The sequence below is a fragment of the Bos indicus x Bos taurus genome, chromosome 15 (assembly GCF_003369695.1).
Source record: "Bos indicus x Bos taurus breed Angus x Brahman F1 hybrid chromosome 15, Bos_hybrid_MaternalHap_v2.0, whole genome shotgun sequence".
Classification (NCBI taxonomy): domain Eukaryota; kingdom Metazoa; phylum Chordata; class Mammalia; order Artiodactyla; family Bovidae; genus Bos; species Bos indicus x Bos taurus.
The window spans coordinates 49,340,219-49,352,456 of record NC_040090.1 but is presented as its reverse complement, the minus strand read 5'-3'; the positions used below and the strand labels follow the sequence as shown (position 1 = coordinate 49,352,456).

The window sequence follows — 12,238 nt, the reverse complement described above, 5'->3', positions numbered from 1 at the left end:
TGTGGTTGCTAGAGGAAAAAATAAAAAAGCATGTGGTTATGTTCTACCTGAGGCCATTTAACCTTTCTAAGTCTCCGTTTTTCTCACAGGTAAAAAGGGGATAATGACACCTTCCTCCGAAGGTCATCAAGAGAATTTAATTATAGACCTGGGCACACTGCCTAGCACTTGGTAGATACACGATAAATATTGGTTTCTTGTCCTTCCTTTCCCCATAATTGAATCAGACACCAGTGATGGACGGCTCATCACCTTCCATCTTCACCCTCAGGCCCTTCCTTGCCACCCACCATCCACGGCTCCCTCTTGGGCTTTTGCAGACCTGCGTGTGTCCTTAGCACCTTCTGTGTGCCCACCACAGACAGGAATATGCAGGGAGGAGCTCTGGGCCTCAGTTTGTGGAGCTCTTTCTCCTTAACTGCTAAGGGAGTCTCTCCTCAGGGGCATTTGCAACTGCATAGAATCCAAGTAAAGGAAGACAGTGCTATCACTCACATAGAGTGCTTGCTGCTGCTAAATCGCTTCAGTCGTGTCCGACTCTGTGCGACCCCATAGACGGCAGCCCACCAGGCTTCCCTGTCCCTGGGATTCTCCAGGCAAGAATACTGGAGTGGGTTGCCATTTCCTTCTCCAATGCATGAAGGCAAAAAGTGAAAGTGAAGTAGCTCAGTCCTGTCCGACTCTGAGCAACCCCATGGACTGCAGCCTACTGGGCTCCTCCATCCACGGGATTTTCCAGGCAAGAGTACAGGAGTGGGGTGCCATAGAGTGCTTACTCTGTGCCATTTTCCAGATGAGGAAACTGAACCTCAGGGAAGTTAATTGGCCCACCCAGTAAGAGGTGGAATCAGGACACAAGCCTGACTCCAGAGTCCATGCTCCTAACCACTGTGCTACATTGCCTTGTGACCCCAGAGCCCTTGGCTCAGCATCAAGATGCAGAAGAATTGGGAGCAGCACAGAGAGCGCCAGATGCCTGCAGGAGCCCAGGAGCAATACACACACCCAGAGATTCTACGAAACACTAGGAGGGTGGCAGGGGGACCAGGGACCCAGAGGGGCCCAGGCAGGGGTTGTTACTTATCACTGGGAGCCCTATCCCAGCTCCCAGGAGAATGTTCCACGATGCCAGGAAGTGCCTGTCCTTCCTTTACAGTTGAGACTGTAGCAATTTCCCTTTGACAAGCCCCTGTGGAGTGTGGAAACTCCTCAGAGGGCATTTAGCGCAGAGCATGAGTCACTACAGCAAAGATGCCAGGAGCTGATAGGGGTTCAACACTAACAAGGGGAAGAGGACAAGGTTCTCTGGAGAACTTAGTGCGAGCAGCTCCTCACAGCTGTTGTCTTCATCAGATCTCACTAGAGTCCTGCACGGTGGGTGTTAACTGCCCTCAAGTCACAGAATGACCAAACTCAGGCTCATAAACATTAAGTGACTTTTCCAAGATCACATGGCTAGTGACAAACACTAAGCCCTCTGGACTGTGGATGCTCTTGGCACAGCACCAGGGCATGGATTGAACTTTGAGAGGCTTGGAGCAGAGGAAGAGGATTCAGGTACTGTCCGTTCAGACTAATCCTGCAAACAGCAGTGGGGCCTCACAGGCAAGAAGACTGTTGCCCAAGTGGTCATGTCACTTGTCAAAGGTCACCCAGCCCTTGGAAACCTTCACATCCTAGCCTACCCTTCACAGCCTGGGGATTGAAAAGGGAACCCCACTCTGGTTTCAGGATCTTTTGAGTTAAACTAATCCCTAATGTCAGGCATTGCTTTAGAGGCTTGCTCTTCAACGTATGGTCCCCAGACCTGCAACATTGGCACCTCGTGGGAGCTTGTTATTAATAGAAATGCAGAGTCTCAGGTCTAGGATCCTGTGCGAGTTCTCCAGACCTCACAGGGGTCCCTGGTGGATGCCTTTGTCTGGGAAAGGGCAGGCTCATGACCTATATCATGACCTCTGTGAAGGGGACTAGACCCCAGGCCTCCCAGAGCCAGCATGCTCTAACCGAAGGGTAGGGTTTGGACTAAGCAGAGTTGGATTCCGGTCATGGATCTTTGGGCAGACCACTTCCCTCCATCCAACCCTTGGCCTCAAATTCCTCATCTGCAAAATTGGAAAAATGACCCTCCCCCTCCTTTCTCCCAAGGATGCTCTGAGATTGAAAGACATCATTATACCAAAGTGTTTTATAAATAGCAAAACTCCAGCTGAATGTTCCCTCCCCTCTGCACACTAGAAGCCCTGATCCTCTTCTCACTTTCTCTGGCTGCCAGGCCTGGCCTGGGACTCCCAGCTGAGCACTGAGCTCTGCACAGGTGGAAGGACGCAGCCCCATGCTGCCAAGTCATGAGACGAGGCAACCAGCCATCTTCTCAGCCTAGACCAGCATCAGGAGTGGGCAGAGTGAGGCGCTGGGCCCTTGCAGTCACCTTGGCAAGCAGAACACCCATGAGGCAACCCATAAAAGTCAGGTAACCCATCACAGCTGTGATGGCAGCATCTCAGACACCTAGGAGGGAGACCGCTTCCACTGGGTGAGGCCTGAGCCCTAAACATGGTCAGAAATTTGCAGGGATAAAGGCTAAGAGCTAAACATGGGTTTCCTCTCATGGTCTTCAGCCCATGAGACCTCTAGGGCAGGCTCGGCACCCACCCATTGTGTCCTCTTCAGCACCTCATTTAATTCTCACAACCATTTCTTGAGGTAGCAGGTATTATTATTATTCCCATTTTTCAGATGAAAAGCTGAGCCTCAGAGGAGTGAGGCCCCTTCCTTGTCTAAGGCCACACATTGGTGAAAAGCAGAGGGAGGTAGATACCACTCAGGCTTGGCTTCCCACCCTCCTGTTCTTTCTCAGATTCCTCACTAGTTATAATGCTGTACCTGGGCAGCCCTGGGCTAATGCCTCCCTGCAAGACTGTGTGCGGTTTTCTCTGCCCCTCACTCCACCCTGTGGTCCCTGGTTCTGCCAGCCTTTCAGGGATAGAAACCCAGGGCAACACGGAGACATACCCCTGAGGACAGGCGCATCCTGAGAGGCAGGGCCCGCGGGCTGGCACGCTCAGGTTCAGCAGCTGCTGCTCACACGTCCGCTCTCTGCTCAGCTCAGGGTCGGCATGCAGGTCGCTGCAGTTCACAAAGACCTGGCCCGCTGGGCAGGCAGCAGCTGGAAGAGGAGAGGGTGGTGCTGGCCAGAGCCTGGACCCTCAGAAGGATGCTTGCAACACCTGGGCCTGGGGTGGGTTCCTGGGAGGCAGAGGGTGGGGCGGGCAGGGAGACCTGGGGACCTGCATCTGGGGGATACAGGCAGAGATGGGGCTCTGAGGCTTTCTGCTGCCCTGGCTGCCCCTGAGGCATCCCTCGGGTTCCCAGGAGCACACGACTGTGGGCTGGAGTCGGGTGTTGTGCCACAACAGAACAACCACCACTGGTGCCACCACCAGGTGTGTCCTTTCACGGGTACTGCTCCCGGCCCGTCACCTGCATCTTCTTACTTAACCTGCCACAACTCTGCGAGGTATTACTATCCCCCATTTTCCCATATGATGGAGAGAAGCCACTTCTGCTTTCAAAAGACATGATAAAGAAAGAAGAAGCGTCCCAGAGGGACCAGAAGCAGAGCCAGGAAGCGGACAGCCACGCAGTGTGACAAAGTGGCTGGGAACGTTTAACAGCAGGAAAGTCAACTTCCCGTTCACCTGTATTTCTGTGACATATACCCACTCTCTCTCCAAAGCCTTCAGTCAAGTCGGCCTTGTACACTTATACCATGCGAGTGATCTTTCTTAGGGAGATCAATAAAATGGGGCAAGCCTGGGATGGAACAGAGAGAAAGGGATAGACACAGGAGATGAGATAAAAGTCCCAAAGAGAAGAAACCTGAGGACAGGAACTACAAAAAGAAGCACTTTCAGGGATACACAGGAAATGTGGGAAGAACGCAGGCATCCAGGTTATACAGCAAGAGAGGAAGTGAAGGCTCAGAGCGGTGAAGTGAGCTCCTCAGGGCTGCACAGGTGGTGAGGGCTGGGCAGGATGTGGAGCCGGGGTATCTGAGTCTAGGGGCCCTGCTCTTAGCCACCTGCCATGTGATTGCTCTCTGATATTCTCTGTGCTGGTCTTCACACTTAGCAGCATCCTCTGCCCTCCAAGGCCCTCTCTGAGGGTTCCAGCTCCCTGCCCATCCAAGACACTCACCGGCCAATCCACCACTGTGTCATCCAGCATCCCCACCCCAACTTCCACTGCCTGTGAGGGTCTCAAAGACCCAGCCTATCCTCCCCACTGCTGTGACCCCCACATCCCACATGGGCTGGATACAGAGTCAGCCTCAGCAGACATGTGATGGTTCAGATGGAGGAAATCCAGGAGCCAGGGGAGGTCAGGACTGCCCAGATATCCCAGCTGGTCACCCCTGAGGGAGACAGAGTCTCGGCATCTCCTTGACAAGCAGGAGGGACAGCCTCTAGAGTGGAGCTGAGGTTGGGACAGGATCTCACAACGCCACGCTCTAAGCTGCAGCCTTTCCCGAGAGGACAAGGACTACAGTGGTTTGGCATGAGACCTGGGGCGGGCTCTTCTTGTCCTGGCCTGTCCTCAAGCTCCCAACCTTCGTCTCCCCCATCCCACCACCATGAAGGAGCCCCTTCCCTCCCAATCCCCCTTACCCGGGGCTCCGCTATCACAGCTCATGACTCCATCTTTGCAGTGGCTGCAGAGAGAGAGAGAAGCACTGGAGTCAGCCCACCTAGTCACTGCAGGGCCCAGAGACCCCGAGTCACTGCACTCAGGTCACTGCGGAGCTCAGACAGACATCCCGCTGCTGTCTCTCGCTCCCTGCGCAGAGAGGGAGGCTGTCACTTCATGGAAAGTCCCACCCAGCTGCATTTTCTTTAGTCAGCAACTTCCATTTAAAGACAGGAATAATAATGCCGCTAGAAAGCTCACCAGTGGCCCAGAGTTGGGACATCGCTGTCTCCAGGGGGATAATCCATTCCTTGGAAGTGGCAGGAGCACTGGTTCCTATAAAAGCCGGGAACGGAGAAAGGTGAGGTGACTCCGGAGTCAGGGCAGGGACCACCGAGGACAGGGACCCCGCCCTGCAGCCAGCCAGGGGCTTTCACACCCAGCATCTGCTCTGAAGCTCAGTGCCTATACCACACGGGTGGTTAAAATATTTTGAACATCAGGCTAGGCCCCCCTTTCTCTTCCTTACAGGGGATCTGTAAAGTGGGGATCCTTACGTGACCCTTCTCATAGGTTCCTCTTTGTAGGTCATTTGAGGGCAAAGACTGTGTTTCCTCCTCCCATACCTCAAACAGCTGGTTACAGCCAAGTGCAGGCTTTGGAGCAGAGCAGTTGAAGGCTGGACAGGTTGTCTGTACTCATCCAACCCCAGTGTTCCTCACCATCTTCTCCCTCCCTAACTCCTCCTCCATCCCACATAACCCTCACAGGCTCCCCTCGCTCACAACACTCAACCTCAAGGGGTGGGGGCACGGCACACATCTGGATCTCAAGCGAGGACTCCAGCTCAGAAACGGCTCTGAGTGAATCAAATATGTCCCCCATCATTCATGTTGATGTCCCCACATTCAGTTGAATGTGATACCATTTTACAAATTAAAAAAAAAACAAAACAGGCCTGGAGGGGACCAGGGGTCTTGCCAGTCAACCCTGAGATCTTGTGAGGTCACCACCTCCCAACTGCCCCTTCCACTCTGCCCTCCAGCCACATGGAGAACGCCCACAGCCAGGTCTCAGGGTGCTCCCCGAGTCCCCTTCGCCTGGAGTACTCCTTCCTCAAATCTCCGCTCACATGCCACTCCTCAGAAAGGCCTTCCTCCTAGGTTCACCTCATGTGACAAAAGAGCAACCCCCCCCTCCCCAGGATTCCCTGGGCTCGCTCAGCTGTATTTGGCGATGTAGCTCTTGTTACCACCAGATCCGTTAAGTTTCTGTTTATTTGCTTATTTTATCTGTCTCACCACCTAGAATATGAGCTCTTGTGAAGTCAGGATTCTGTTTTGCTTGTTGCTGAATTGTCTAGAAATGCCTGGAACATACCAGATCAATCAAGATGTGTGGAAGGAGAGGGGAGATGAGGGCAGAGACCCTCTCGGCTCTGTGGGGTTGTCCTGTCTTGTGGCAAAGTCAGACTGGACCCAAGAGCCAGAGTTGGGGAGAGAGGCCTGGGTGGGAAGTGGGGAGGGTGTCCGATAAGCCCAGCTTATCCTCCAAGGCCTGCCCTGTGACTGAGGTGAAGTAGGCACAGGAGAGGCCCAGGTAGGTACCCAGTTTCATATGCTCTGGAGACCCCCAGCTTCACTACCCCCTGACACAGAGCTCAAGCCAGCCTCCTCACCTGGGGACACAGAGGTCAGCCTGGGTGTCCAGATAGGTGTCTGGTGGGCAGGCACAGCCCTCCACACACTCGTCCCCTCTGAGGTCACTGCCACCATCGACCCCACAGGCCTCAGGGCCAGCCAGGTCCTGGCAGGTCTGTCCACACGGAGCCACACATGGGCTGTATTCCTTGGTGGCCTCACAGGACAGCGCTGTAGTGAGAAATGTGACTGTGCTTTGCCTCCCTCGCACACCCACAAGTTTGTGGAGTGGGGTCACCATCATAAAGAAGAGAACCAAGAGCCAGAGAAGTTAAGACAGTCGCCCAAGGTCACACAGCAGGTCAAGGTTACAGCTGGGATTTGAACCCAGTCTGCCTCCCACTGTCCCAGAAAGGCAAAGCCACAGAGGTAGATCCCATCTCCCAAGTTCAGCCTGGACTCTATCATTGGCATTTCCTTCTCTCTGCAGGGCATTCCTCTTAGGTAGTGATTTTGTGGGGGGAGTGGAGGTCGTCCCCTGATAGTCTTGCACTCACCCCATCACTCACACATAGACACACGTACACAGGTGTGTAAATACACACACACACTCTGCCTCTCTCACTTCCATGGGCTGTGAAGATCAACTGTGCTCCCTCCAGCATCCTCTCAGGGCCCTTGACTTGGGGCTGCCCTCTCTTTACCTGGCCACCAGCCCACTCCCTGGGGTCTCCCACAGCCAGTCAGGGGGTGGGGGCAGGTGGAAACTCAGATCTGGAGCTCCGGCTCCTCCAGTGCCCTCACAGGGGCACACAAGCATGGGACACACAAGCATGGGGTGCTCACCACAGCCTGGCAGGCGGGCACGGAAGTCAACGGGGAGCCCATGGCGCTGACACAGGTGGGCGTAGTGAGCCAGTGTGGCACACAGGCAGGGCTGCCCACAACGGCAGGCATCTCGGCGGCACTGCTCAAAGTAGGGCACGGGGCTCAGGTACGCGGAGCAGGGCGCAAACAGCTCCCCAGTGAGCACGCTGCAGGCCTGCAGGGCAAAGGAGGCTGGAGACAGACGAATGGGCGAGGGTCAGGGGTCTGATTTGCCTGGTGCTCTGGGCCCCAGCTTCTCCCTCCCTCCCCACAGCTGCGGGGACTGTACACAGGAGTGTGTGTGCATGTGTGTATGTGTATATATGTGCAGTATGTATGTGCGTGAACATGTGCAGGCATTCATGCAATGCATTCCTCATGTCAGGAGTCACAGGAGTGGACAAAACAGGAAACAGGCAAAAGTCCCTGCTCTCGTGTAGCAGACATTCTGGGTTGGGGAGACCGTCCCTAAACAAACAGTAAATTCAAGGTGAAGAATCTAAGGAGAGAAAGTTGAGAAGGAAAATGGGGATTGCAAGGTGGTGGCAGAGGGGAATTGTGATTTTAAACCCAGTGGTTTGGAAGGCCTCAGTGGAAAGATGTTGTTAGACTAAAACCTTGAAAGAGGTAGAGAGTCAGGCATGTGTTTATGAAGAAAGAACATTCCAGAAGAATGGAACAGCAAGTGCAAAGAGCTGGAGAGGAGACAGACCAGGCTGGGTCAGAAGAAAGCAAGGAGGCCAGTGCTGCTGAGCTAGGTGGAGGGTGGGTGTGGGGAGGAGGTGAGATAAGGGAGATGGGAGGAGAGTGCAGGGCCTGGCGGGGCCACTGTGAGGACCTGGACTTTTGCCCTGAGATGGGGAAGCCAGTACAGATGTGTGTGCAGGTGACGGGGTAGAACGTGAAGTTTGCTTCTGCCTGATCCTCACCAGAAGGGAAGGCCCATCCCCTCCCCACAGCTCCTCCTTTCTGATCACTCCTACCCAACGTGGGCAACATCCTCATGCCCAGGCTCCCATCTCATCTCTCTCAAACTAATCCTACCCACCTGCACCCTGACCCCAACCACCTCACCGGCTTGCAGATGCACATCGCAGGGGTCCAGCCGGGAGCCAGAGACCAGCGGGGAGCAGGCAGACAGCGTTTTCCAAGAATTGCCAAAAAGCTGTGGAGTGCTCTCAGGCACACCCACTGGGGACCTGCAGCCATGGTAGAGCCACATTCACACACTGGCCCATGCACACCCAAGTGAACACACAGCATACACCCAGGTAAGCATCCACCTGCTCATGTACACATGCGTGTGCACACACACACAGAGGCAAGCATAAAGCATGAGCACCCATATTCCGATGCATGCGTACCCTCCCAAATATATAACATTCACAGGTTCACATGTACCACCTGCACACACACACACACACAGCACAAATATATACAGACACGCAAACAAAAAGGAGATCTATGCAGACACATTCAAACACATACAATTACAAATGTGCAGGCATACATATACGCATCACATTTAACAGGCTCCATATGGGTTTGAGGCCATACACTAGCTCACACTCCCTACCCACCCTTGGGTCTTCATGTCAGAAAGAGAGAAACAGGGACACCAAGAACCAAACTTCACGGAGTAAGGACTTCCTTCACCCTCCTCCATGGACAGTTCCCCCAGACTCCTTTTCCCTCCCTCTCTCTCCAGGTGGGAAATAGTCACACAAGGGGCAACAAGGGGCAGGAGATACTCAAGTTTCCTAGATGTCATCAGTCTCCAAGGGTTACTAAACTGGGTGTAGATGGTACAATGGCCAAAGGTCATAGGTCCATGAGGGGCAAATTCCGCCTGGCGCCCACCACATACACATTCCTGCTCCAGAACATTGAGAACACAGGTCACACAGAACACCATTTCCACCCAGGATTCACGGCTAGGAGTATGGCAAGCAGCACACACACTAAATAAACATAGTCTGCTCCCCTCATTCTGACCAGGTGTCCTGACACCAGGCAAGGAGCTGTCCACCAGGCAAGGCAGAGTAGGATCCTACATTTTAAAATGTACCTGCATGGAAAAGCTCTCAAGTTTTTTGTATTCTTGATTTTCCAAACAAATTCTCATTTCTGGCTGAAGAAAGACTCTCACGTTTCTTTTTACATCACCCAATGCGTGTAACTTGAAGGACTGACCAGAACCTCCAGCCACCAAGATCAATCATTTGTTTTCCTTTCTGGAAAGTCTGACTTTTTCTGTCCCCTCCCAAGTTCCCAAACTATGTTCATGCCGAGGAGTCAGCATTTTAACAAGCTCTTGGGATGACTCTTTGGCACAAGAAAGACTGTGAACTCCTGCCTTAAAGAAACACGTGCTGTGCTTAATCGCTCAGTCCTGTATGGCTCTTTGCGACACCATGGACTGCAGCCCCGCAGTCCATGTCCCCTGTCCATGGGGATTCTCCAGGCAAGAATACTGGAGTGGGTTGCCCTGCCCTTCTCCAGGGGATCTTCCCAACCCAGGGATCAAACCCAGGTGTCCCGCGTTGCAGGCGGCTTAATTGACTGTGCCTCCAGGGAAGCCCAAGAATACTGGAGGGGTAGCCTATCCCTTCTCCAGAGGATCTTCCAGACCCAGGAATCGAATCAGTCTCCTGCATTGCAGGTGGATTCTTTACCAGCTGAGCTACCAGGGAAGCCCTAAAGAAACAAATTTAAATGTAGAGGAATAAACAACCAATGATGCATATTTTGCACAGTGAGAACCCATGGGGGTTCTGGAGAAATATTAGACAGTGTCCAGGTGCATATCTTCGGAGAAGGCAATGGCACCCCACTCTAGTACTCTTGCCTGGAAAATCCCATGGGTGGAGGAGCCTGGTAGGCTGCAGTCCATGGGGTCGCTAAGAGTCGGACACGACTGAGCGACTTCACTTTCACTTTTCACTTTTCACTTTCAAGCATTGGAGAAGGAAATGGCAACCCACTCCAGTGTTCTTGCCTGGAGAATCCCAGGGACAGGGAGCCTGGTGGGCTGCTGTCTATGGGGTCGCACAGAGTCGGACACGACTGAAGTGATTTAGCAGCAGGTGCATATCTTAAGGGCCCCGCCTCCCCCTCTCCTTCCGGTTCCGGGGCCCAGGGCACATACAGGAAATCGTCCTGCGTGTTGCCGTTGAAGGTGCCGCAGAGGCCCACGGTGTCCTCCACCCATCGCTGGTCCACCTGCAGGTAGAGCCGCAGTCCTTCGCGGTCGTAGAGCACCCGCACACCCACATTGGTCCTCACACGCAGGAACACCGAGGACAGCCTCCGGATCTCAAAGGCATCTAGGCACAGAAGGAGAAGGGATGTAGGAAGTTCGGACAAGATCACCCCATCCACCGCCATCACCTGCATAGCCCACACTCACCCCATACCCAGCCCAGTCTTCACACACAGTCAAGCTCTGCCACAAAGAAGTGAAGCTCTGGGTTGGTTTGGGGAGCTCTGAAGAAATCCTGGTCAATGATGAAATCAGGACCCAGGGATAAGCTACCAGAGCAGCCCCAGATGAGAAATTTCTTGCCTCCCTAAGCAATTGGTATGTTTCCTTCTCTAGCAAAAAAGAATTCTGTAACTACCCGTTTTTGGTTTTGTTTTTTTCACAGTGGCCACCAGGAAGTTGAAAATATGATTTCAGATTCAATTGTAGTAATTTTAAAATTTAGATTTAGTTGTAGTGAATTTCACATCTTTTGTGACTTGCTTTGTTTTTAAACCTCTTTACACCCCTTGTATCTTCACTCTTCTCAGCCTTGAGCCCTTACTCTTTATTTTTTCTTTTTAGTTTTTTTGATGCTATTTTATTTCTTAATCATTCTGCCATTTTTGTTAGATTTTGTGGTTCCTACAAGCTATCACAAAGTCCTTGTGAAATCAGAAAGGATAATAATAGAGTGGAAATGGAAGCTGCTGCTGCTAAGTCACTTCAGTCATGTCCGACTCTGTGCGACCCCATAGACAGCAGCCCACCAGCCTCCCCGTCCCTGGGATTCTCCAGGCAAGAACCCTGGAGTGGGTTGCCATTTCCTTCTCCAATGCATGAAAGTGAAAAGTGAAATTGAAGTTGCTCAGTTGTGTCCAACTCTTAGGGACCCCATGGACTGCAGCTTACCAGGCTCCTCCACCCATGGGATTTTCCAGGCAAGAGTACTAGACTGGGGTGTCATTGCCTTCTCCGGGAGATGGAAGAGAGCTCCATTAATATCCTTAAGTTAGGAGAAGCCATCATACTGCCATGAAACACACTTCAGTGGGGACAGAGACAATTCTACAAGTCCAGAGTCCATGTTCCTGGGACCAAGGTGTCCCCTGGCCTGATTCACCCAGTACTAGAATGTGAGCTCCTGCCCATATATCAGTGCTTTGCCAGAAGAGCCTGCGCTGCTAACTTTCAGCCAGCTCTTGTCCACCAGGGCCATACCGTCTGTGTAGGGTGGGGTGACCTTGTACTGGTCAAACAGAAGAACATCCCCTGCTTGGGTCAAGGTCACCTGCCTCCGAGGGTCCTGATGCAGAATCACTGACACTGACTGGACACAGACTCCGTCCTGGTTCTAGTGAGAGAGGAAGGCCAAATGGGAAGGATTAGTCTGTCTCCCTGCTGATCCCAACAGAGCCCTCCAAGGCAGGGATGTCAGCACAGTTTGAGGCCAGGGGCAGGCTCCTCACAGTGTCAGAGACCCAAGGGACATTAGGGGTCCTCTAACCAAATGCTCTGATCTGGGGAATGAGAAGGCAGAGGCCCAGGCTGGAGAAGGTTAGTGGCAGAACTAGGATACTACAAATAAAAATGGTAGTCAACCCTCAGGCCATGACACAGAGCAGAGCTGGGCCCCAGATGGCTCAGAGTCCAGTCTCTGAAACACTGGCCTCCCCCACTTGACTGCAACCCAGGATTTAATTTCGTCCTTTTATTGGTGTTTGTGTAGCTCTTTCCATGTGTCACACCCTGCGGAATATCAAGCTCCACTCATAAGCAGGCAGGAAATGAGCTAATATTC

At 52.9% G+C, this 12,238-nt stretch overlaps 1 protein-coding gene across 1 annotated transcript in view; it reads right to left on the bottom strand.

The window, feature by feature from the left end:
- The window catches only part of OTOG (otogelin), an 89,958-nt gene that overhangs the window by 62,237 nt on the left and 15,483 nt on the right, over positions 1-12,238 (bottom strand). The window contains exons 16-23 of the mRNA XM_027562082.1: positions 11,659-11,791; positions 10,345-10,522; positions 8,271-8,395; positions 7,176-7,388; positions 6,368-6,560; positions 4,951-5,025; positions 4,671-4,714; positions 3,016-3,169 (exon numbers count right to left, since the gene is read on the bottom strand). Coding sequence (XP_027417883.1) covers positions 3,016-3,169; positions 4,671-4,714; positions 4,951-5,025; positions 6,368-6,560; positions 7,176-7,388; positions 8,271-8,395; positions 10,345-10,522; positions 11,659-11,791 — 1,115 coding nt within the window. The remainder of the gene's footprint in view (positions 1-3,015; positions 3,170-4,670; positions 4,715-4,950; positions 5,026-6,367; positions 6,561-7,175; positions 7,389-8,270; positions 8,396-10,344; positions 10,523-11,658; positions 11,792-12,238) is intronic.